Source organism: Musca domestica, unplaced genomic scaffold (assembly GCF_030504385.1).
Source record: "Musca domestica strain aabys unplaced genomic scaffold, Musca_domestica.polishedcontigs.V.1.1 75, whole genome shotgun sequence".
NCBI lineage: Eukaryota > Metazoa > Arthropoda > Insecta > Diptera > Muscidae > Musca > Musca domestica.
In genome coordinates this window covers 1993309-2021220 of record NW_026712393.1, presented here as the reverse complement: position 1 = coordinate 2021220, position 27912 = coordinate 1993309, and the positions used below count along the sequence as shown (strand labels likewise).

At 34.7% G+C, this 27912-nt stretch overlaps 1 protein-coding gene across 23 annotated transcripts in view; it reads right to left on the bottom strand.

Moving 5' to 3' along the window:
- Window positions 1-27912, bottom strand: part of LOC101900611 (uncharacterized) — a 153818-nt gene that overhangs the window by 43207 nt on the left and 82699 nt on the right. For 18 of the 23 annotated variants that reach the window (XM_059130482.1, XM_005185729.4, XM_059130491.1 and 15 more), the window contains exons 1-3: window positions 13574-13726; window positions 7299-7845; window positions 7116-7238 (exon numbers count right to left, since the gene is read on the bottom strand). In XM_059130482.1, the coding sequence (XP_058986465.1) occupies window positions 7116-7238; window positions 7299-7796 (621 nt within the window). In that variant the 5' untranslated portion in view covers window positions 7797-7845; window positions 13574-13726. Of the gene's footprint in view, window positions 1-7115; window positions 7239-7298; window positions 7846-13573; window positions 13727-27912 lie in introns of those variants that run through there. The other 5 variants (XM_059130483.1, XM_059130485.1, XM_059130486.1 and 2 more) reach the window with 2 other exon arrangements.

Here is a 27912-nt window from a genome sequence, read left to right as displayed (position 1 = left end):
CTTATATCGGCCATTTGGTGCACAATTAACCCGAAATCGGATGAAGATATATATGGGAGCTAAATCCAAATCTGAACCGATTTCGATAAAATTACAAACAGCTATTTCTGGGCTGTATCTTATATCTGGTACCAAATATCATTCTTGTGGAGTGGATATTACGAATGTGAGAGGCTTAAACACCAAATCGGATAAAACATATATATGGGAGCTATAGTTGTTTCTGAACCGATTTTCTCCAAATTTTTTGTATTTGCTTTAAGGCTAATCTCGGTCACATGTGCCAAAATTCGGGCCATTTGGGCTGATATTGGCCATTTGGTGGTCAATTAACCCGAAATCGGATGAAGATATATATGGGAGCTATATCCAAAACTGAACCGATTTCGATAAAATTACAAACAGCTATTTCTGGGCTGTATCTTATATCTGGTACCAAATATCATTCTTGTGGAGTGGATATTACGAATGTGAGAGGCTTAAACACCAAATCGGATGAGAGATATATATGGGAGCTATAGCTATATCTGAACCGATTTCCTCCAAATTTGATATACTTGCTTCTAGGCCGAACTCGGTTGGGTGTGCCAAAATTCAGGTAATTTGGACTGATAGTGGACATTTGGTGCACATTTAACCCAAAATCGGATGAAGATATATATGGGAGCTATATCCAAATCTGAACCGATTTCGATAAAATTTAAAACAGCTATTTCTGTGCTCCATATAATACCTGGTACCAAATATCACGGTTGTGGAGTGCATAGTAGGAATGTGAGGGACTTAAAGATCAAATCGGATGAAAAATATATATGGGAGCTATAGCTATATCTGAACCGATTTTCTCCAAATTTGATATACTTGCTTCTGGGCCGAACTCGGTTGGGCGTGCCAAAATTCAGGTAATTTGGACTGATAGTGGACATTTGGTGCACATTTAACCCGAAATCGGATGAAGATATATATGGGAGCTATATCTAAATTTGATCCGATTCTCACCAATTTCAATAGGGTTCGTCCTTGGGCCAAAAAAATATTGTTTGGAAAATTTCATCTCAATCGGATAATAAATGCGACCTGCATTTTGTTCACAAGAATACATGGACAGACGGACGGACGGACGGACAGACGGACTGACATGCATAAATCGACTCAGAAAGTGATTCTATGAAGGTTCTCAAAAGTAACTATGGGTCTATCTCGTTTCCTTCTCCATGTTACAAACAAATGCACAAAGACATAATACCCTTACCACTATGTGGTGTAGGGTATAAAAATACAACAAAAATAACCATCCGATTTTGTTCAAATTCTGCAAATTGCAAAATGAGTACTATGCTCGGTGCAAAAATGTACAATTTTTGGCTTATTCCTTCTGGTACCTCCCCCCAAAAAAGGGTCTAAATTTTATATACATTTTTTTTAAACTCTCATAAAATGCGAAATAAGTATTATATTCTCCTCAAATTTCATACATCCCAATATTTCTGCTAACGAAAGATCTGGTGTGAAGATGGAACATTTCGGACTACTGCTTCTGGTACCTCCTCCGACAACAAGGGGTCAAAATTTTGAATAATTGTATCCCTTAAATATAAAATTCGAAATAACCATTCGATACTCTTCAAATTTTGCAAATCTCAAAGTTCTCACTAACACAAGGTCTGCTTTAAAGATGGAATGAGTCGAAGCACTTCTTCTTGTAGCTCCGAATAATTTCGAAAAATTATGACTCTCATAAAATGAGAAATAAGCTTCCGATTCTCTTCAAATTTCGTACTTGCAGTAGGTTAGGTCCACCCCTTCTGCTACTTCACCCACGAAGTATCACAACTATCAGTATTCTATTCATACTTGGTATATCTAAATATTTCTCCCAACCAGAGATCTGATGTGAATATGGAATCGATGAAATTTCGATTAACAATTATTCCCATAAAATTGGTAATAGATGTCCTATTTTCTTTAAATTTTGCTCATCCTAATATCAAAAATTATCACATATCTCACATAAGGTGAAGGAAGTAGTCGATATAGTCTAAATCGGACTAGTTGTAATATTAGTATAAGAGTTAGATTAGATGAGAAGTGGGTAATGTTGGTCCCTATTTAGGGTCAGCATTTTGAATGATTTTTAAGTCAATGTAAATCAAAATAAATTTTTATAAACTGACATAGTCTGAGGGTACACATCTGAAATGCAGTTGTTTAATTGAAGTAGAAAAAACATCGCATTACAGGGTGAGATAAAAAAACTGCAACAAAGTCAAAAGCCATAATTTGTACATTTTTTTTAAATATCATTGAATGAAAGCAAAAAATGTCGGAAATAGCACCAAATTTTAGAATAAGTTTAGATTTGTTCAAATTGGTCACCTTTGGTACGAATTATGGCCTTCAAACGGCCAATGAAACCGTCACACGCTGCCCGAATGTTGCTCTGCGTTATTTTGGCCCATTCCCGGCGAAGCGCTTGCTTGAGGTGATCGACACTTTGTTATTTTTTAGTGCCAACCTTGCTTTCCAAAATACTCCAGACACAATAGTCCATCGGATTGGTATTCGAAGATTTTTGTGGTCATTGTGCGCTGAAAATGAAGCGAGGAACCTCATTTTATAATCATTCTTGGGTGGCGCGTTCTGAGTGCGATGGTGCTGAGTCCTGTTGAAATGTCCAAGGTCAGCGGCAAAAATGTTTGCATGCCCAAGGCTTTAATACACCCTCAAGAATATTTTCGAGATAATATTCGGCATTTATTCTGATGCCACGGTCTATTAATACGAGCGGAGAGCAACCATCGGCTGTTATGGCGGCCCACACAATCACCATGACCGGCGCTTGAGTTCTGGTGGCCAACCGAAGGTGCACATTTTCAGCTGACCTCTTTGGCAAGTAAACACGATCATTTTTTTGTTTACAAACTGCTGGGCAACATATGTTTTCTCATCGCAGAAAACCAAATTCGGCAGTTCACCACTTTCGGCCAAGCGAAGTAACCCCTTCAGATCTTTTGAGTCTATTTTCTTTCAGTTGCGGTGTAAGTTCTTGCACTTTTTGGAATTTCAATGGCTTTACCCTGAGCTCATTTTTCAATATTTGCCAAATGTAATATTGCGATATGTTCAGCTCACGAGCCATTTTTCGGCCAATGGTTTACTTTTCGAACCATTTCTGCTGATGTTGCTCTTTTCATCAGTCCGCTTCCTTGACGTCGGGCTACACTACCAGTATCACGGTAACGAGCGATGACACGAGACACAAAAGATTGATTCAAATTTTTTTATGCTGGAGTGCTCTAACGATAGCCACTTGTGGTTTTCCAGCCAAATATAAAGAAATCACACTAGCACGATTGAATTCTATTTCAAATAACTTTTTTTCTGGAAAATTCTCACCAAAATGGTTTTGTACGCTTGTAAACAATATAATGAGCTGTGACTGGAAAAATTTTAACAACTGTCGGACGAGTGGCTTAGAAACGACAGCAGCCTGAAGTTTGTTGCAGTTTTCTCATCTCACCCTGTATAGTGCTAGAATCCCGACATTTGATAATGAGGTCTCTGTTGATGTCTGCAGTTGATTTCTGGTGGTGGTTTTATATGCTTAACGCTCACATAATTGTTCCTAACGATATATGGTATTATCAACGTTTTCGCAGAATCCCCATATAACTGTACCACCCAATATTCGGTATTTTAATAATTTTAAGGGTATTTTTCAGCGGATATTTCTTTGAATCAGTCCTCCCAAGTTGTGTTGGGTATTACGAATTTGGTCCGTTCGAAATAACCTACTTTTTTACTTGTTCACTACAAACTCTTTGTGACCTCCCTTCAATTCTAAAATCGTTTGAAACCACAATGCCACTTCATTGACAGTTGGAAACAACAATAAAAACAAATTTTCTAGTAGAAATGTGCACACATTGTTGAAGAGAAAAATATACATTTTTATCCGTAGCTGTTTGTTTGTTTGTTCGATTGTTTATTTCTTTGTACGCTTCGTAGATAGATATTTTACATATTCATCACTGTCTGAATGTTGAAAAATCAAATGAATAGCTATGATTTAATTGTTTATTAAAAATGCATAAAGAATGAGAAAAAATAGAAAAACAACAACAGAAACAATTTTGCAGGATGGGATGAGGCCTCAGTCAGTAGTGGTGCTGAAGATTCACGTTCGTTTTTTCAATGAATGATTTTAATTAAGATTACATTCCAAGTAAAGTAAATAAAATTAGGACTTTCGATGACAACCGATCCCATCATTGCCCATTGGAAGTATTTGGGAGAAAACTAAAAAATAAACTTCTACTTGGGTATGACATCATTAAGGTTTGATGATGAAAACAATATTGAAATGATTGATTTTTTCGTTGTTGTTGGGATTTTAAACAGGTGATGTCACAGGTTTTTTTTTTGTTAATGTTAATATTAAAAAAAATTTATGACCCAAATTTGAATTGATAATGATGTCATTAATAAGTTTGTTTGAATGGCTGGGGGATTGGGTTCGTAAAAATTTGAAGTGTTTTGGTTATGAATTTGAAATCCGGAAAGTCCAGTTAGAGTTATAAATGTATCCGCTCTGAATGCCTGACTGACTTTATTTACAGAATAATAAATGTTTTTTTTTTAATTTTTTTGGGGGTTAAGTGGAATAGGAAATAAATAATAATAATAAATGTAACGAAGGAGGTAGACATCTATTCTGACTTCGTAGATTTTAAATGGCGTTAACGATGTACCATAAAGTTAAAATTATATTGGATCCTGGAGGCCCATAATGTCTAAAATGTTTGATTTAGACGTAGGTTACTTAATTCCAATTGTTATAAAATCAGCATTTTCAAAACGTACTTAAACTTATATTATTTCCAATTATACATTCAGTCATATGGGTAGAGGGGGCATACGAGTATATCATTTGATTCGGCCAAAATGTGTCTCATCAATATAATGATTTTAGGCCCTGGGTCTCTTTGGACCAAATCCGTTTTAGGAAAGTTAAAGTCGATCTAGCGATGGCCGTCCGTTTGTCTATCTATCTGGTTGGTACGCACGATAACTCCCGAAGGAAAAATGCGATTTGGTCCAAACTTGGTACATCGTAATATTTTTATCAAACGTATATTGACTTCGGATATGAGCAATATCGCTCCAATCTTCCTGGTACCTCCCCCGCTAAAGGTCGATATTTTGAAAAAAGTATTTTATTGCACAGGAAGGGAAAGGATAATTCGATTTGTGAATCCTAATATTTGCATTAGTGCTAGGTCAGGTGCGAAAAAAGACAATATCTGCCCACTCCATCAAGTAACACCCCCTCCACAAAGGTCAAAATTTTGAACTATTATAAAATGTAATGTAAGAGTCCGATTGTCTACAAAATACACACATCAAAATATTTTTATTAACCAGACCTTGGGTGAAGGTGGAATATATTGGTCCACTCTTTCTGGTACCTCCTCCACAAAAGGTCGATATTTCCAAAAAAGTTTTTTACTGCACAGAAAGTGAAAGGATAACCCGATTTTGCTCCAACTTAGCAAATCCTAATATTTGCATCTGTGCTACGTCAGGTGCGAAAATGGACAATATCGGTTCACTCCATCAAGTACCTCCCCCACAGCGGGTCAAATTTTTGAATAATTATAATTCTTTTATAATATGTGACGTAAGTGTCCAATTGTCGCGAAATTACACACATCACAATATTTTTATTAACCCAAGGCCTGGTGTGAAGATCGAATATATCGGTCCACTCCTTTGATACCTTTCCCACAAAGGGTCAAAATTTTGAATATCCATGAATTCCATAAAACGCGAAATTAACATTCGATTCCATTCACACTTGTCACACCTCAATATTTCTATCAACACAAGATCTGTTATAAAGATGGTAAGGATCGGACCATTCCTTTTGGTACCTCCACCACAAAGGGTTAATGATTTTGAATAATCAAAACGTTAATAAAATGCGAAATAAGTATCCGGTTCTCTTCGAATTTCACACATTCCATTATTTCTACTAACCCAAGGTCTGGTGTGAAGATGGAATACATAGGTCCACTCCTTCTGGTACCTCCCCCACAAAGGGTCAACATTTTGAATACCAATGAAGTGCATAAAACGTGAAATCAACATCCGATTCCATTTAGACTTGGCATATCTCAATATTTCTATCAGCACCACATCTATTATAAAGATGATAGAGATCGGACCCTTCCTTCTGGTGCCTCCCCCACAAAGGGTCAAAGTTTTGAATAACCAAAACGATTAGAAAATCCGAAATAAGCATCCGGTTCCCTTCGTATTTCACACATCCCATCACTCTTATTAACCCAAGGTCTGGTGAGAAGAGGGGATATATCGGTCCATTCCTTCTGGAACCTCTCCCTCAATGGGACAAAATTTTGAATATCCATGAAGCTTCAAAATTGGTCCATCTCAATATTTCTATCGACACAAGATCTGATATAAAGACGGTATAGATGGGAATTTTTAATCTGGTACGTGGGGGAAGGGTTCAAAATTTGGAAAAAAAACATTTTTGCTATATATGCGAACCCGTTTTGGTTCCTCACCCACAAAGGGTCACAATTTTCAATACTTTTATTTGTCATAACTTGCGAAACAAGCCAGCGATTCTTTACAACTTGTCCTATCTAAATACTTCTCTCAACCAGAAACTTGAGATAAATATGGAATTTATGACTTCGCAGAAAATTGGATATAAATGTTCGATTTTCTTGTAATTTTGCCCATACCAATATTTTTATCTGTATTAGACGAAGTATGAAAATGAAATACTTCGATCGACTTTGGTACTTCACGCATATTTAACATTTTCTAAAAATTATCCCATATGAAGTGAAGGAAGTAGTTCATATAGTTCAAACCTGGCACGTATCGTATTTATTTAGGTCCGATACGAAATGGACAATATTGGCCCATTCCTTCGGAACCTACTCCATAGAGGGTTAACAATTTGCATTATCATAACAGAAGTCGAAATATATTTAAATAATCAAACTTTTGCTAAGGGTATACATCTGTGGCAAAACCGACTGATACTTTTTAACTTTGTTTTATACAAATTTATCTCTTACCTCATCTGTATTTTTGCGTAGCGTATCATTCAAGGCAATAACCCAGGCCATGAGCAATTCATTGACAATAACCAAATCGCTGTAGAGCCAACGGAAAACTTGGCTGGTCCAGGTTACAGAAGTCTAAAAAATAAAAAAAAATATATTAGGATTAAAAATTTAAAAAAAAATGTCAACACTCACCGTTTCTGGTCCCACAACATTTGATGGTGGTGGTACATAGCGTTTCTTGCGATTCTCCGGTCCAGTTGAACTCTGACGCACAACACGGCGACGGGCGCCGGCACCGCCGCCCATTCCCAAACTACCGCCAACACCACCAATACCACCCGGACCGGGGGTACGACCACGTCCTCCACCAACACCACCACCACCGGCCGATGGTTTACCCAGCAAATCCTTTATTTCACTTTTACTAGCCAAAATATCGCGGGGTTCCGATAAACGCTTTTCAGTTTTAATGCCACTGCCACCGGGGGCGACACTGCTCTGTCGACTGTTGCTGGCACTGGCCGGCTTCTCTTTGACCATATATTTCTGGTATAAAAACTTACACAGCCACACTAGGAAGAGGGCCAAGACGGCCCATATAAATATGAACATAGCTAATGAATCCATTGTTATATCACCGAGACCTTCAAATGTGCAAATATAATCATCGATTTGATCGGCTAAATCCATAATAAGTTGAACGGCAGGCGGTGAAATTAAGATGTTTGATGCATCATATCTGGAAAGGGAAAGGAAAACAAATATTTTATTAGATTAATTATTGTGAAAATGTTATTTATTTAATTTTTTGCAATTCGAAATTGATAAGAATATAAGAAAATACTTCTGGGAAAAGTTATAAAATTATAAAATATAGCGAAATTAATTTTAAAATTAATCGAGAACAAAATATGATTTTTTTATCTTAATTATGTGATAAATGCGAGTATCTAAATAATTTGCAATTCTAGGCTTAATAAGCTTGGAAAAACAAAAAAATCTGTTAATTTTCATTAGGTGGCTACAACAAATAGATTTAATTTATATTTTTGAGGCAAAGAGTACTGTCCGTTCAGTAAAAAAAAGTTTTATATTCCATATATTTGTGGACTCCATAGGTGGTGTACTGAAAATATATCCAATCCTAGGTGGGTTTTTTGACGAAATTTTTAAAGTCGATATTAAGGATTATCAGCATTTTTCTACCAAACTGGCACATTTCTAACCAAATTGATTTTTTTTGTTCCCAATACAGTTTCTGGTACGACATATACAGGTCAAACAATAAGTGAAAGCGCATTATTTAAATAAAAAAAATGTGATTGACTAATTCGTCGGTATATTAAGTAAAGTATATAGCGGTTTATAGAGGACTCTATCAAGTATCTCTCTGTGAAGAAACCCGGAGGCTTTGCCGGACGTCAAAAATCCTAGTCCATTTAAGATAGGATATGACTAAACTCTACAGATATTTATATGACTCTTTCATGAACATATAAATCGTTCTTATGAAGCTATCAAAAATGTACCCTCTATTGATATTGGATAATCCTTCTCCAGAAAAAAGAACAAAAATATTTTCGAAAAAAAAAATAATCGTCTACTCGTATTTTTATCTCAACTTTTGGATTTCTTAGTTTTAATGTATTAACTATCGAATTCCACATTGAAATTAGAAATCTGTAACGACCAAGTTTTGGTAAGGATTATAAAATTCTGAACCTACGTGTGGCATAGAGAATGCCGTTAGTCTAATGACAACTCCAAATACTTTCCGTTTGTAACTCCTCAATCATTTTAACCCCAAAGAGTTTTTATAATCCTAATAAGCCGAAAATTTTAAGACTCGATCCCAATGCAAATTGAGGTCGCCCTCTCGGTCGGCAGGGGTGGGAATAAGAGGCATGGGAACGTTCTAAAAAAATCATGCCTGGATGTTTGATACTTTTCGGAAACTTTGTCTACATTTATAAAAAAGCGCACCTATTATATACTGCAACCATAGACCTAAATTACATAAGGCGATTATAATTGCCACCTATGATTTCCATTTTCTTCACACCTCTCACCCATGAAATGGGTAAATCAAGAGTAAGTTGCTGTAACTTGAAGCTTAAAATGCCAAATAGATATGGGAGAGTAACTTAGTTTTATTCTCTTTAGAAGAAAAGTGTGAAAACTAAACGGATGGAATGCCTGCAGAAGCTTGCAACCAATCTGCTGATTTACCAAAACAAACGATACTTCGTCATTGGAAAGTCCACCTTAAAGTTTTCAATTCATTCCAATAGTTCGTTTTAGGCCTTTTTATTACTCAAAATGTACAATTTGTTCAGTTTGACAATATTTTTTCAAAACTGCATAACTCGTACTAATTTTTCAGACTGAGCAGGATATTAGAAAACCATTGCACAATAAACTAACATCTTATATTCCAAAACCTACATCCGATATTCCAAAACTATTTCTAAGTCTCCATTTGCAAATTCTAGAAATCAAAAGTGGCTCAATATGAAAAATCAGAATTTAATTTATATCCCTTCACCCAATACCAAATTTAGTAACATTTACAACGCATACTGAAAGCAATCTACACCTCTGCACCCTAGACACCAACAGTGATCCAAAATTAGTACCATGTAGAACTTTGTGGTTCTCGATTTTTATATCCTCCACCACACATAGTATGGAGGGTATATTAAGTTCGTCATTCCGTTTGTAACTTATCGAAATAATCATTTTAGACCCAACAAAGTATAAATATTCGTGATCAGCGTAAAATTCTAAGACGATTTAGCCCTGTCCGTCCGTCTGTTGTAATCACGCTATAGTCTAAAGGAGTTAAGATAGGAAGCTAAAATTTTGCACAGATCTCTCTTTTGTCTACAGGCAGGTCAAGTTCGAACATGGGCTACATCGGTCCACGATATCGTATAGCCCCCATATAACGGTACCCTCTGATATTCGGTATTTTGAAGATGTTATCCACATTTTTCAATGGAAATTCACACAAGTAGTTCGTTGTGAATACTTTAGCCCCCCCTTTACCCCCTGAAAGGGAATTGTGTATATAGGTCCGTAATATCGTATATCCCCCATATAACGATACCCCCCGATATTCAGTAGTTTCATGATTTTAGCCACTTTTTCTAATGGAATTATCTGAAAATCCACACAAGGAGTTCCTTGTGAGTACTTTACACCCAGACATAGATTTGTCTTAATAGGTCCACAATATCATATATACCCCCATAAATCGGCACCTTCCTATATTAGATATTGTACAGATTTAAAATAAAATTTAATGGATTTTATTTTTTTGAAAATTTTCTAATTCGTTCCAAATGGTGGAGGGTATTCAAGGTTCGGCCCGGCCGAACTTACTGCTTTTTTACTTGTTCTACTTCCAGGAGTGCTCCAGCTCGAATTTGAGCGAATATTTCGTAGGTCTAATATAACTGACTTTGAAAGGGAACACTTTTCGAGTACTTCAATAATAGCAATACTCATTTAACCCTCAGGCCTATGATTACAGAGGATTATATGGTATGGCCAAAATGTGCCTTATGTCTCCATGGAAGAAATTAATTTTATGATATTTGGAAACTATATAGTCAGGTCCGTGTGTCCGTTCGTTCGTCAGACTGTTTGTTTGTTTGTTTGACTGGTTGGTATGCACTATAACTTTGGTTTGGTGAAGGCTTTGACAATATTCTTGTCAAAGTTGAATCGAATTCGATGTTCAATACACAATTTTAAAATGCAAGCAATGCACTCTTTTATTTTTGTATGAAATAAAATAAATATTTGATATTTTTAATTTAAAATATGTTTTAAGAGTGAAAGAGTACAGCAGCTGGGCTTACTGTTTCACATTTTAAATCTAACTGGGGCTATATTGGTCCACTATTTCTGCTATAACCATCACAAAAGTTCAATAATGTTAAAGATTTTTTTTTTCAATTCATATAAACCATTGGAAAACTTCGGAAAATTAATAACTATCACAAAATGTCAAGATTTTTTAATCTTCTTTATAAAAATGGTATATTGCTAAATAAATATTGTCATTTCAATTAAATATTTATGATAAAATAAGTAAATTATAACCATTGTAGTACTGAAAAGCATCCTTGTGCAACAATCTTGTTTTTTCCAAATCATACATTTCCCAAAATATTATTGTCAAAAGGTATATTCGTAAATCCACTGTTCTTTATTCAGTTAAATTTTGGGAAGATAAATTACAGAGAATTCAGAGCAAGATATGCTTATATGCCGAAAGTAGCTAAGTTCGGATGGGCCGAACTTTTAATGCCATCCACCATTTGGAAGGAACTTGAAATTTTTCAAAAAAAAAAAAAAAAAAAAAAAACTTTGAAAACTACTACTACATTGAAAACCTTTTTATGGGTGGTTATAAAATTCCGATGAATAATGTCGCAATAATTATAAAAATACGGAGTATCGGTAGGTACCCTCATATGGGGGCTATACGAAGAAGTGGACCTGCATACAAAATTTCTTGCTATAGGTTTTAGTACCCATTATTAACTTCAAATGTGAAATTTGAACGATTCCGGTAAATAATGTTGCTGAAATCATAAAATACCGAACTATCGGGAGATACCGTTATATGGAGGCTATACGAAAACGCGGACCGATATGGCCCATTACGAACTTAACCTGCCTACTGGTAAACTATGCATGTATGCAAACTTTTAGCCTTATACCCCAATTCGTTCGAAAGATAGCGGACATCGCTAGATCGTCTTAGAATTTTACTCTGATCCAGAATATATATACTTTGTAAGGTCTATTATGAATATTTTGAGGAGTTACAAATTAAATGACAAAGCTAATATACCCTCCATAGAATGGTGTAGGGTAGAATAAATTAAGAATAGGTGGAATTATTTTTCTCCGTATTTGGTGGGATACGTAGGGATATGAAATTCTGAGTTGTTGAAATCGTATCTGGTGATCATAGGCAGATTTTATCGACCATAAAATTTGATGCTATTTCCGACATTTTTTCTTTTCATTCAATAAAATTTAAAATATGTATATATAAACATTATGGCTTTTGTCTTTGTTGCGGTTTTTTTTTTCTCACCCTGCAAGGTATAAAAAGTTCGGGTCCCTAAATATTTTTGTAAGTCAGTACGTGCCTTGTATAAACTTACACAAGAGTAGATCTGTTCTGCACTCTTAATTGATTATATTTCATGAAAATCTAATATCCCTTTTAGTTATGTAATTCAATCATCCTAATTTGATTAAGAAATGCGACTGTGCCATTTTCCAAAGACTGGGCTTTGAAATTTGTAAAAGCAAAGTATTTTTCGGTAAAAATCTTTTATTGAATATTGAATTCAAATTCATTCATATTCAAATGATTCTGAATCATACATATTTTTTATTTATTTATTTTTTTATTTTTAATTAATTGAGCTTGGGTAGACTTACCAAACATTAAAAATATCTTTTGTTTTCGAAAATTACACAAAATATGTTAAAGTAATATTTGCATATATGTATGTGCGTATATAATTTTTCATTTAAAATTTGTAAACAAAATGAAGAAATCTGCAATTAATGAGTGCTTCTGACATAAATCACTTCAATGAAAAAATTTCCAATTCTAAACAATTTTTTTTAAAAATATACAACTCAATATTACAGACGCGCATTAAATTTAAATTTAGCACCTTTTGAAAATAAACTTTGCTGGAGAACGAATGTACGAACGCAGCAATTAAGAAAAACACCAAGATAACAACAACAATGTAATATTTACAAAATCCATTGAATAAATAATGCAATAAATTAAAAAATTCAAGTAAATTATTTGTTTAAGAGAATTGTTGTTTTTTGTTTCGAGTAACACAGATATTTGATTATAAAATAATATGTTTACACATATTTTGTATCGGTTTATTTTTGCAAATACAAATCGGAGAATACAGCACACATCTGGGATCTTAAAAAATGGCAAGTAAATGACAAGACGAGAGGAAGAAGAATAAATAAAATAAAATAATATACAATTATTTTTTTTTTTGTTTCAATGGTTTTCATGAAATACACGAACAGATGGAAACGAACAAATCACCACCAGACCGAATGAAGAAAATCCCCAACAGCAACAAAAAATATCACCGTTCTAGACATTTGTTCGTTCGTTCGGTTCATTTTTTTTGGGTGTTCACATTTTCACTTTTTTGTGGGTTTTCTGTATGTTTTGTTTCTTTTTCTTCGGTGTTTTTTTCGACAAAATTTTGTTGGGCTATTTTTAGATGGGATTTTCTTTCTACACTGCATACGACGAACAAAATTTTCATTTTAATATTTCCATTACAATACGGACCATAATGACCAATTTGATTAGTTTTTCCCACTTTTTATAATTTATTTAATTTTTCTGTGATTGTTTTATGACAATTGTCATCGCAAAATAAACTCACTTCACTATTTTCCACTTATTTCAATTAAACTGGGTATTTGACTTAAGAAAATTATATAAATTATGGAAAAATGAAAAAAATAATAAATGAAGTAACAAAAACAAAATCGTTTCGAACTAAAACTGTAAACCGAAAATATAGGAAGAACAAACGGAAAATATAAAAAACCGAAGCGCGTTTATCGGAAAATGAAAAATTTTCACTTTCAAACCCCAAAAGAAACTGAAATATGCTTTTGAATGTTGCGCCGATTTTGGGGGCGATAGAGAGTGAGAGAGAGACAGCGAGACACGGTCACTATAAAAATAATTGTGCAGAGATGATCCGTTTACTATTAAATGAGAGGAGAGTGGGAGAGAGAAAAAAGCTTTGGAAGTTCATGGGCGGAGAAAAATTAGATAGTGGCGGCGTAAAAAATTAGTTTCTCCTAAAAGAGTGAAGTTATTTTACACCGGTAAAGGTTAAGGGTTTTATAGGGTTTATAGACTCAAAATAAAATAAAAAATCCATGACTTTCAAAACTATTTTCAAAACAAAAAAAAAAAAAAAAAATCCTCGACTACATAGATAAATTTTCTTAAGTAAAACAACTTTAAAATCCATGACTGCTTTTGTATTATGTCTTCAAAATCCCAAATATGGGTGCTCTTTATAAGTATATTTTCAAAATACACGATTCAGGGCCTGACTGTCTTTCAGAAATTTTTCCTTTAAAATCCACGTTTCAAGGTCTATATGTTCTTCCCGACATTTTCTTTCAAATCCACGATTCATTTAGTTTTTTTTTTTTTTTAAATCCACGGTTCAACGTCTAGATGTTATACAGGAAATTCACGATTCAAGGTCTGGATGTCCTTCAGAAAATATTATTTTACAATTCACAATTCAAGAACTGGATGTTCTTCAGAAACTTTTTATTCAAAATCCAAAGTCTGAGGTCCGGATGCTCTTTGGTGAAATTTCTTTAAAAAACCACGATTTAAGATCTGAATGTTCTTCAGAAATTTCACTTTCATATTCGCTTATCAAAGATTCGATGTCTTACAGGATTCAATGTCCGTATGCTCTTTGGTGAAATTTCTTTCAAAATCAACGACTCAAGCTCTGAATATTCTTTAGAGAGATTTCTTTCAAAAACCACGATTCAAGATCTAGATGTTCTTCAGAAACTTTTCGCTCAAAGTGCTCGATTCAAAGTCTAGATGTTCTTCAGGAAATTTCCTTTTAAAATACACGATTCGAGGACTTGATATTCTTAGGAAATTTTTCTTTCAAAATCCATGACTCAAGGATGTTCTTTAGAACTTTTTGTTACAAAATCCCAAATTCAAGGTCTGGAGGTTTCATAGAAATTTCACTTTCAAAATCCCCGATTTAAGGAATGGATGTTGTTCAAAAATTAGCCTTTCAAAATCCATGATTTTAGCTCTAGATGTTCTTCAGAAATTTTTCTTAAAAAATCCACGATTCAAGATCTGGCTGTTCATCAGAAAATTTTCTTAAAAAAAACACGATTCAGGGCCTGAGTGTCCTTCTGAAAATCTTCTTTCAAAACCCACGATTCAGGATGTTCATGTTCAAGGACTAGATGTCCTTTCGAAAATTTTCTTTCGAAATCAACTATCCAAGGTTTGGATGTTCTTCAGGACATTTTCTTTCAAACTCCACGCTTCAAGGTCTGCAGGCTTTTCAGAGATGTTTTTTCCAAAATCCAGGAGTTAAGGTTTGGATTTTCTTCAGTAATATTTTTTTCAAAATCCAGAATTCAATGTCTGGATGTTTTTTAGAAAATTTGTGTTCCAAACCCCACTATTCAAGGTCTGGGTGTTTTTTTCACATTTTTCTTTGAAAATCCACGATGAGATGTTCCTTAGGCCATTTTATTTCAAAACCCACGATTGAAGGTCTGGATGTCCTTCTGATTTTCTTTTTTTTTTTAAAGCATTATGTAATTTCTAGATGTTTTTCAGAATTTTGTCTTTCAAAATTCACGATTTAAGGACTGGATGTTCTTCCGAAATTTGTCTTACAAAATCTGCGATTCAAGGTCTTGATGATCTTTGGAAAATTATCGTTCAAAACCCTCGATTCAAGGTCAAGATGTTTTTCCAAAAATTTTGAAAATTTTGAAATTTTTAATCAAAATCCCCGATTTGACCTATGACTCGAGATATAAAATTTTGCGAAATCTTTTTGTACCCTCAGCCATATAGCTAGAGAGTGTGGACAGGGTGAGAAAAAACTGCAACAAAGTCAAACGCCATAATTTTTAGATTTTTTTTTTTATTTTATTGAATGAAAGCCAAAAATTTCGGAAATAGCATCAAAATGTAAAATAAGTTTCAATTTGTTCAAATCGGTCAGCTTTGGCACGAATTATGGTCTTCAAATGGCCAATGAAACCGTCACACGCTGCACGAAAAATCCAAGGTCTGCGGCCAAAATGTGCGCGTGCCCAAGGCTTTAATACACCCTCCAGAATATTTTCGCGATAATATTCGGCATTTATTCTGATGCCATGGCCGGCACACCATCACCATGGCCAACTCTTGAGTTTTGGTGGCCAACCGAAAATGCACATTTTCAGCTCACCTCTACCTCTATGGTAAACACGATCATTTTGTTTGACAACGACAACGTATGTTTTCTCATCGGAGAAAACCAAATTCGGCAGTTCACCACTTTCGGCCAAGCGAAGAAACTTTTTAGCTCTTTTGAGTCTATTTTCTTTCTGTTGCGGTGTAAGTTCTTGCACTTTCTGGAATTTCAATGGCTTTACCCCGTGCTCATTTTTTAATATTTGCCGAATGGAATATTGCGATATGTTCAGCTTACGAGACATTTTTCGGCAACTGCGACGCGGGTTTCGATCAAGTCGCTTCTTTACTTTTCGAACCATTTCTGCTGATGTTGTTGTTTTCTTCCATCCACTTCCTTGACGTCGGGCCACGCTACCAGTATCACGGTAAGGAGCGATGGTACGCGACGCAAAAAATTTATTCACAATTAAATGCTAGAGGGCTCTAACGATAGCCACTTGTGGTTTTCCAGCCAAATATAAAGAATTTGAATTCCATCACGAATAACTTTGTTTCTGAAAAATTCTCACCAAAATGCTTTTGTACGCATGTAAACAATATAATGAGCTGCCATTGGAATTATTTTAATAGCTGTCGGGCGAGTGGCTTAGAAATGATAGCAGTCTGAATTTGGTTGCAGTTTTTCCATCTCATCCAGTATTAAAACTTACATCTAGTTCGGAGATGGGCAATATCCATCCATTCCTTTTGGTACCTCCGCAATAAAAGCTCGATTTAAAAAAAAAAAACCGCACTGGACGATTTTGCTCCAACTTTGAAAATCCCAATATTTGCATCAGTGCTAGATCAGGTGCGAAAATAGATATCGGTCCTCTCCATCAATTACCTCCCCCACAAAGGGTCAAAATTTTGAATAATTATAACTCTTATAAAATGTGATGTAAAAGTCCAAGTGTCTTCAAATTACACATATCACAATGTCTGGTGTGGAGATGGGATATATCGGTCCACTCCTTGTGGTACCTCCCCCAAAAAGGGTCAATATTTTGAATAACCAAAACGATCATAGAATCCGAGATGTCTTCAAATTTGACACATGCCATTACTTTTGCCAACATAGGATCTGCTGTGAACATGGGATATATCGCTCCACTCCTTCTGGTACCTCCCCTACAAAGGGTCAATATTATGAGTATCCATGAAGTTCAGAAAACGCGAGAATAACATCCGCTTCCATTCAGACTTGATCCATCTCAATATTTCCATCAACACAAGATCTGTTATAAAGATGGTAGAGATCGGACCGTTTATTCTTTTAGGCAATCTAACAAAAATTATGGCTATTAACATCTAGGAATATTTTTATGTGGAACCAAAATTTTCAATTATCTCGAATTTTTGGGCCTACAACAAAATTACAGCTTTCCGCTCCCATTTCCTATCCAACGGCGTCAAACGATTATAGTTTAGCCACCAACACGAATTGCTTTTGGTGAGCAACAATACCAATGCGCCGCCTCCAAGAGATGGATTAACAAACAGCAGAAGTGACGTCATAAAAACGATGTTTATTTAGCAAAGCGAGAAACTACCACAAATATGTATGTATTAACAAATGTTTTGTTAGCTGTGTTCTCACGATCTGTTTTATGTTGATGCTGGTGAATGATTTTGTGATGATATTACGCATACGCAAGCTGAACCCATATACATACATACATACATATGTATGTATATGCATGTGGGAAGCAGTATTGCAAAATAGGCATCAAACTAAACAGTTTTTTTTTGATAAAATGCAATTTTTGTTTTAAAAATATTTATTAAAAAAAATAATAAAAAAAAATTAAATAATTTTTAATATTTTGTCAAGATGTTCTTTTATAAATTTATAGTTTTTTTATATATTTTTTTTTGTTTGCTCTTAGCTTAGTCAAGTTATTTTTTTTATTTTATTCCCTTTGTTTATTTTTCTTTTTGCCAGCAATGCGTTACGACATGTGGCAAGAATGAGTTATTGTTGATGTTGTCGGTTGACTGGTTGGCGGCAGTCTGTTTGGGTTGCATCACACACAAAAAGAAACCATTCATGTATTAGCCGCCAAGCATCCGCATTTTCATCATTATCATCATCATCTCTAGTGCCACCCAACCAGCAAAAAAAACCTCATCATCTCTGACGTCATTTGACCAACTTTGTTGTCAAGTTTTTTTCTTTTTTTATTTGTATCTTTTCCTATTGATTTTCTTGGTTTTGTTTTTTTTTTCACTTCAATTTCAATCGAAATTATTTGATTTGTAATAGTTTTTCGAGAAATAGTAAAAACGAAAAAGAAATCTGATGATTATGGCGCACTCTTAAATATAATAGACTGGTGTATGTATATATGTATGTTTGGCGAATGTAAATTGTTTTCAGTTGACTTTTTATCATCAAATGCCAAATTCCTACAAATGTAGACATGGCCTTTTGCCTGTTCTATCTGATTGAAAACATTTTGGCCAATGCAATTGTCTACGAATTTATCAGCTGGCGGCAAAAGACATTAACACATTATGGTCGGGTATTTAGTTGTTGAACAGGTTGACAATTTTATTATGAAAATAGTAAAATATTAAGGTCCAGATGAAACTGCTGAACCTAGAATGAAATTTTGCACAATTAAAGCCTTGTGATAAGATTGGGTTTTTGGAAATATCGCAATAGAAGGGTACAAAAAGTATGTACTAAAAATTGAATACTTTGTATTGGACAAACGGAAAGAGCTAGAATTCTGACATTTGGAATAAGTGTCACTGATGGAGTGGAGAATAGATGTATCAAAGGGTTTTTGGAAATTCGAAAGGTTATGAATGGTTATGCTTCTTCGTTCATGTAAAACGAAAGCATAACAAGTGGAGAAAGATGTAAATGTTTATAAGTGCGGTTGTAAGATTTAGAAGATTTTCCAAAAGAATTTTAGTTTTATTTAATTCTTTGGTTCCTCTTCTATTGAGCTTGCAATCTCGACACTTGGATAAAAATGTTTTTTGTCATAGAAGTTATTTTTAAAACTTGTGTTGAGAATATCCCAGGCAAGAAACAAGGGAACTGATGAGGATTGGTGGCTCTTTCCAGAACCTAGGTATTCCCTGCCTCACCCCCTGGTAAACATTACCATCGTTCTCCATTAATAAACAAACGTTGTTTTTTTTAAAAACAACAATAAAGGGGCAACAACAAAATACTATGGTATCCCAAAAATTATGAAAAATTATAAAATTGTACTAAACCTCCATATAAAGCTGGAATTTCGATATTTTGTATTGGGGTGCCAGACAATGGTAGGTTTGTGATGAAGAGGTGCTTTTGGAATTGTGCGCGGAAAGTACTAAAAAGTACTATATTTGGTACAATTTCGTATTGGGAGAACAGATAGTGCTTGAGGTAATTTTGGAAATGTGTACTATAATTCTACGAAAAATGCAGAATGGTACTAAATTTGGTATTGCGTAAAGGGATAGGGCTGGAAATCCTCAAATTTGATATTGAGATCTCAGTTGGTGTACTACAGTTATCCAATAAGTACTAAGTCGTACTAATTTGCATATGTGGTGAAGGGATCGAGCTGGAATCCCGAAATTTGATATTCAGTTCTCTTTTGGTATCTGGAATTAATATATGGAGGTGTGTTAGGAAATGTGTTCTAAGTGTGTGAAGTGTACTAAATTTGGAACAAATTTTTTTAGGGTGAACGGATGAAGCTGGAATTTTGAAATGTTGTGTTTGAGGTTCCTGTTGCTGTTATGTTTGTGATAACGAAATTGGTATTGGGTGAGCATATAGTGCTTGACATCTGAAATTTGGTATTAGAGTCGCTGTTCATGTGTAGCCTGGACATATGCAGGTAGTTGCAGAAAAGTGCACTATAATTGCATGAAAAGTACTGAATGGTACTAAAGTTGGTATTGAGTGAAGGAATAGTGCGGGAAATTCTCTAATTTGATATTGAAGTCTCAGTTGGTATCTGTGGTTTCGGAAATGTGTACTATAATTGTTGGATAAGTACTAAATGGTACTAATTTGCCTATGTGGTGAAGGGATAGAGCTGGAATCCCGAAATTTGATACTAAGGTCTCTGTTGGTATTTGGAATAGGAATTGGTTTTGGAAATATGTACTAAGTGTGCGAACTGTACAAAATTGTACTAAATTTGGAACGGTTTGGTTTTGGGTGAACGGATAAAGATGAAATTTTGAAATTTAGTATTTGGGTTCCCCGTTGATGTTAGTTTTGTGATTAAGAGGTGGTTTTGTAAATGTTTGCTACAAGTGCACGAAAAGTACTAAATAGTACTATATTTGGTATTATGGTGGCAGTTTATGTGTAGGCTGGATATAGGGAGATAGTTTTGAAAATGTGTACAATAATTGTACGAAATGTACAAAATGGTACTAAATTGGGCATTGGGTGAAGGGATATAGCTGGAGTCCCGAATTTTGAAATATGAAGAAACAGCGCTGAACTCTTAAAATTTTATATAGATGTCACTGATGGTATTTGCGGATAAAATGTGGAAGTGGTTTTAGAAATGCGTACTATAATTGCTCGAAAAGTACTAAGTAGTATTAAATTGGGTATTAATTGAAGGGATAGGGCTAGAATCCTCAAATTTGATATTGAGGTCTTAGTTGGTGTCTGTGGTAAGGATATGGAATCAGTTTTGGAAGTGTGTACTGTAATTGAACGAAAAGTACTAAATGGTACAAAATTTTGTATTGGTTGAAGGGATTGGACTGGAATCGTCAATCGTTTGTGTTTTTATGATATTGCGGCAGTTTTGGAAATGTGTACTATAATTGTACGAAAAGTCCTGAATGGTACTAACTTTGGAATTGGATAAGGTGATAGGGCTGGAGTCCTCAAATTTGATACTGAAGTCTCTGTTAGTGTCTAAAATTGAAATAAGGAGGTGGTTTTGAAAATATTGACTATAATTGTACGAAAATATTAAGTGGTACTAAATTGGCTGAAATCCCGAAATTTGATATCGATGTCACGGTTGGTTTCCAGGGTTTATATATCTAGTAGTTTAGTTTTGGCCTGAAAAACAGGATGTGGGACCATTGCGTCAGAGTTTATATAATATGGTCTACGGTAAACTTCAAAGCTAAACATTATTCTTGGCGAAAAAGGAAAGGTTGAATAATATTTAGAAGCCAGCAAGTCAGAAAATTTTTTACGATGTATTAAGTTTTGAAAAAAAAAAAACTTATCAAATTGTACATTTTGAGTACTAAAAAGGCCTAACACGAACTATCAGAAAGAATTTCAAATTTTAAGGTGGTCTTGTCGCTGGCGAAGTAGTGGGCATTTGCTAGTTTTATTTACATCTCAAATATCTGTTTTCTTTTTAAAACTGATATTGGACGAGTACTTCGATTTGATCTTCAGTGCTCTTGATGTGGCAGAGTACACAATACGATCTGACTCTGTTTGCTTAGTTCTGTTTGTTTAAATTGTCCTATGCCAACATTTTCTGTTCGAAACTAATACAAATGAGTGGTATTTTCTTCAATTTATTGCAACACCTGAAGATATTTTAAACAAACAAACAAACAATTACGCTGTATATTCAAAACAATCCTCACAGTAGTATTTTTCAATTATTTTGAATTGTAAATTCCACATCGAACAACTGGACTGTTTTATCGCTCTTTGCACATATTCTTTTTCTACGCTTTTTTCCAAATTTCGAACAATGCAATCTTGATTTATTGCAAGCATCTGTTGAAATCTCAAAACTAAACAATTAAATTTTCCCTCCCAAAAAAATGAAAAAAGAAAAGAAAATAAAAAAAAAACGAAATATTTTCTCCTGGTGTGCTTTTCGCCGATATTATCAAATCTTTCAAAAATTCTCAGAGAATTGTCATTCTTCCCCTCCTCCCCTCCAAAAAAGCTTGTTTGTGGCTAAAATTAACATAATTTCCCTCTGGTTCGTTGAGAATATGAATGCCTTTTTGTGTCTATCTCCCATAACCAAAAAGAAATGGGGAGCAACATACAACAACAACACCAATTTGCATGAAAACAAACCGTTAACAAAAACAAAGCAAAGAGACAAGACCGGAAGATTGTTTCTGTTGCTTGTTTTCGGTTTGTGATGGTTTTTTAGGCCAAATCAGGTCAACTGATTGCATCATTAAAATGTGTTTCAGTTTTGTTTTTCTCCCCACCACCTCTCCTCCTCTACTTCTTCATTGTGTTGTGTTTTGGCCACATTTAAATATGGCCAGCTAGCTTGCCAGCTAGTTACAGACAATCTGTTGTCTGTAATTAAATTTAATTTCACATGAAACAAGCCAGAATAATTGTTTTAATGAGGGAATTATGAAAGTTGACTGGGTTTAATTATGTCGATTATGACGCAGTGTTGTATTGAGTTTTTTGTTTAAAATTTCCGAAGCAGTAAAAGATAATATATTGACCCCAAAATACAACTGGTACAAAATTTAGTGCTTTTTACTACTTTTGGTGATCCTCATGACAAATTTTAGATAGTATAATTTCTTTACATTTGGCTGGAAAAATCTTTTAAAGTAGTAAATCTTTTAAGTAGTAAGTGTCCGATACTTCGTCAGCGAAAAGTCCACCTTAATACATTAAATTCGTTCCAGTAGCTCGAGTTAGGCCTTTTTAGTACTCAAAATGCATAATTTGTTCATTTTGGAAATTATTTTTTCAAAACATCATACATCGTAATATACTTTCTGACTTTCAGGGTTGTACTCTTATTTATCATTCAAGTTTTTTTTTCGAAAACGAATAATTGGAAAAGATTTACCTTTTACGCCAAAAAAATCATTTCGAAATTTAGCGGGGAGAATATTAGTAAAATTATTGCACAATGGACACACATCCAATTTTTCTGACCAGAACTAATTTAGCATCTCCATATGTAAAACCTAGAAACCAACAATTATCTCAATATGAAATTTCAGAATATCCCTTCATCCAATACCAAATATGGTAACATTTAGTAGCATATCCCAATCAATGTCCCTCTCACCATCCTAGACACCAACAGTCATCTTTAATTAGCACCATTTAGTCATTTTAGCACACATTTACAAAACCACCCTCAGATATCAACACCAGATGAAACATCAATATCAAATTTTTAGATTCCGGCTCTATCACCAATTATAGTACAAATTTCCAAACAATCCACACCCCAAATTTCCAATCCCCAAATGGAGACTTCAATATCAAATTTGAGGATTCCAGCCCCATCCCTTCACCAAATGTAGTTCAATTTAGTACTTTTTGTACAAATAAGGACACATTTCCAAACAACCTCCATGTCTCAATTCCAGATACCAATAGAGACCTCAATACCAAATTTGAGGATTTCCATTTTATCTCTTCACCCTATACCCAATTTAGCTTCATTTAGTACTTTTCGTACAAATATAGTTCGCATTTGCAAAACCACCTCCATATCTCAATTCCTGATACCAACAGTGACATCCATATCAAATTTGAGGATTCTAGCCCTATCCCTTCAATTAATAGCGAATTTAGTACCACTTTGTACTTTTCGAACAATTATAGTTAATGTTAAATGTTAAATTTCGTGATTCCAGCTCCTTCCCTTCACGCAACACAAAATTTAGTACCACTTAGTACTTTTCCAACAATTATAGTTGCAAATGCGTTCTATCCTTTCACATAATTACAAATGGTACACAATTTAGTGTTTTTAAGTACTTCTGGTGATCCTAATGCCAAATTTCAGATAATGGTATTTCTTTATAATATTTGGCTGGAAAACCACAAGTGGCTATTGTTAGAGCACTTCAGCATTTAAATGTGAATAAATCTTTTGTGTCTCGCACCACCACTCGTTACCGTGATACTGGTAGCATAGCCCGACGTCAGGGAAGTGGACGGAAGAAAACAGCAACATCAACAGAAATGGTTTGAAAAGTAAAGAAGCGACTTGATCGAAACCCGTAACGCAGTAGCCGAAAAATGGCTCGTGAGCTGAAAAATGAGCTCGAGGTAAAGCCATTGAAATTCGAAAAAGTGCAAGAACTTACACCGCAACAGAAAAAAAAAAATAGACTCAAAAGAGCTAAAGAGTTACTTCGCTTGGCCGATTTTCTCCGGTGAAAAAACATACGTTTTCCAGCAGTTTGTAAACAAAGAAAATTATAGTGTTTACTTCGGTTGGCCACCAGAACCCAAGCGCCGGCCATTGTAATGGTGTGGGCCGCCAAAATAGCCGATGGTTGCTCTCCGACCGTGGCGTCAGAATAAATGCCGAATATTATGGCGAAAATATTCTGGAGGGTGTATTAAAGCCTTGGGCATGCAAACATTTTGGCCGCAGACCCTCGACATTCCAACAGGAATAAGCATCATCGCAACCAGGTTCCTCGCTACATTTCCAGCGCATAATGGCCACCAAAATCTCCGGATACCAATCCGTTGGACTATTGTGTCTGGAGTATTTTGGAAAGCAGGGTTGACACTAAAAAATACCAAAGCATCGATCACCTCGAGCATGCGCTTCGCCGGAAATGCACCAAAATACCACAGGGAAACATTCGGGCAGCGTGTGACGGTTTCAGTGACCGTTTGAAGGCCATAATTCGTGCCAAAGGTGACCAATTCGAACAAATCTAAAGTTATTCTAAAATTTGATGCTATTTCCGACATTTTTTGCTTTCATTCAATAAAATTAAAAAAAAAATGTAAAAATTGTGGCGTTTGACTTTGTTACAGTTTTTTTTTGTCTCACCCTGTATATCGGCCAATACTTCCCAAACATAATTTTTATGCCGTTTTGTATCCGTTGTGAAATTTGGCGTCTTTTAGTACTTTAAATAAAATCCTAGTCCGAATTAAAAAAAGAAAAAAAAAAAGTATCAGCCAAGATTGTAGTTTCAGCCCTTTCGCTTGGGCGTTGATAAATCAGTCAGACACTCACTGATTTTTTACTCTGTTATACATATAGAATTAATCTTCTTTAATAAAAAAAAACAAGAAAAATAACATTATGTTCGGCCGGGCCGACACCTTACGATAAGGGAAACATTAGAACATATTATGACCCACAAATACCAATTTTTAGACATCATCAATCATCAAAATACCGAATATCGGAAGGACCTATACATACAATGTTTCGCTAACGAAGCTAGAACCCATTAAGACCCACAAATACCAATTTTTATACAAATTCGCGAAGAAATGTGGCAAAAATCATCAAAATACCGAATATCGGGAGGTACTGTTATATGGTATGGTATATACCAAAACGTGGACTTATACATACAATGTTTCGTCACACGAACTAGGACCTACTATGACCTACAAATACCAATTTTCAGACAAATCCGTGAGAAAAGGTGGCAAAAATCATCAAAATACCGAATATCGGGAGGTACCATCATATGAAGATCGATATATTTCATTTTCAATACCCACCATCCTAGACACAATACAAATCAACAGACAGGCGGACAGACAGACGGACATCGTTAAATCGACTTAGAATCTTATGCTGATTATGAATATATATACATCATGGGGTTCACGACGAATATTTAGGGATGTTACAAGGTGCAGGGTATAAAAAAAAAAAAACAATTCAAATCTTAATTTAAACCCATGCCACTATTCTTTTTATTCAAATTACTAACTGCCGTAATCAGATGTAACACTCGAAGACATTTGATCTTTAGATTTCATTGGGGTATGACATTTCATAATAATGTTCATAAAATAAGAGTCACAGTAATTGAATACCTATTTTACGCCTATCCCTTACTGACGATGCGATGATTGGCAATGCGTAGCGTAAAAAAATGCAAATATCCATTCAATTGATGGATGACCAAATGGAAAGAGCGCAACACTGCACATGCTGCAAAATAAAGTGAAATATTTTATTCGAACAAGTCTATTACACAATGGGCATGCTATTTTCTCAGAGAGAGAGGGTGAGTGATGCAAGTGATGTAAAACAAATTAAGAAACCTAATGGGAATGTGTTGGGGCATTAATTATGTTTATAGCGCTATTCTCCTCAGGTGGGGTTAGAACTCAATTTTACAAAATTAGTTAAACTTTGAGGTATATGAATGATTGACATACATAATGCTGAATCCAAAAGATTTTCTAAATAATCCATAAAAAAAACAGTAAGGAAAGTTCAAAAGTCGGCCGGAGCCGACTATATGATATCCTACACCACTATGTATATTTAGTAGAGCTCTCGTAAAAGAAAGGAATATATTGGGCACTTCTGAGCTCTATAAGATATCTGGTGCAAAATATGGTTATGGTAGAGTGCACATTCCGAAAGTTGGAGATTTAATAACCCAATTCGGATGAAACAAATATATGGAACTAAAGCTATATCTGAACCGATTTTCACCAAGTTTTAAATGTTAACTTCTAGAATGAATTCGCTCGGAAGTGCCTCTTTTCACTCACTTTGGGCTGAAATTAGCCATTTGGTGCACGAGAAACCTAAAATCGGACGAATATATTAGGGAAGCTATATCAAAATCTGAACCGATCTTAATAAAATTTGAATCATGGATTGCTAGGCTGAATCTATTATCTGGTACCAAATATGATTTTTATGGGGGTGTATATTACGAAAGTAGGGGACTTAAACACCAAATCGGATGAAACATATTTATGGGAGCTATAGTTATATCTGAACCTATTTCCACCAAATTTTAAGTATTAACTTCTTGAATGAATCCGCTTGGAAGTGCAACATTTCACTTACTTTGGGCTGTAATTTGCCATTTGGTGCACGAGAAACCTAAAATCGGATGAAGATATATATGGGAGCTATATCCAAATCTGAACCGAACTTGATAAAATTTGATCTATGAATTGCCGGGCTGTGTCTGAGGTCTGGTGCTAAATATCAGTCTTGTGGAGTGCATGCAACGAATGTAAGGGACTTAAATGCCAAAATCGGATGAAACATATATATGGGAGCTATAGCTTTATCTGAACCGATTTTCACAAAAATTTGAAGCACATGCTTGTAGGCTGAATTCGGTTGGATGTAGCAAAATTCACACCATTTGGTACACAAGAAACCTAAAATCGGATGAAGATATATATGGGAGCTATACCTAAATTTGGAGCGATTTTCACCAATTTCAATAGGGTTCGTCCTTGAGCCAAACAAATGCTATTTAGAAAATTTCATCTCAATCGAATAATAAATGCGACCTGCATTTTGTTTGCAAAAATACATGGACAGCCGGACAGACAGAGATGGACTGACGGATATGCATAAATCGACTCAAAATGTGAAATATGGGTCTATCTCGTTTCCTTCTCCATGTTACAAACAAATGCATACAGACATAATACGCTTACCACTATGTGGTGTAGGGTATAAATACTTAAATTGAGATATTGAAAAGTTATAGACATTGAACAAAATGTGGATTTTTTCAATGCTTTTGCTATGTAAGTAGCTCAGTTTTTTTTTCTTGATTTTTTTTGTTTAAATTTTTCAAATAAATGCATGTGCCACGAAACGGCTTTACTTGTTTTTTTTTTTCAAATGCGTTATACAAACTGTGCATGCAAGCTATCCATAGCATGCTAAAAATTAACATATTGGCATACATTCTATTACATCAAATGTCAATGTCCGTTTAAAAAATTTAAATTTGCATTTAATGTTTTAACGTCTAAGGCCAATATTTTTTTAAGTGGTCTTTAAATGTATTTCATTAGCTATTTGTGGTTGTAGTTGAATCAGAGATTTT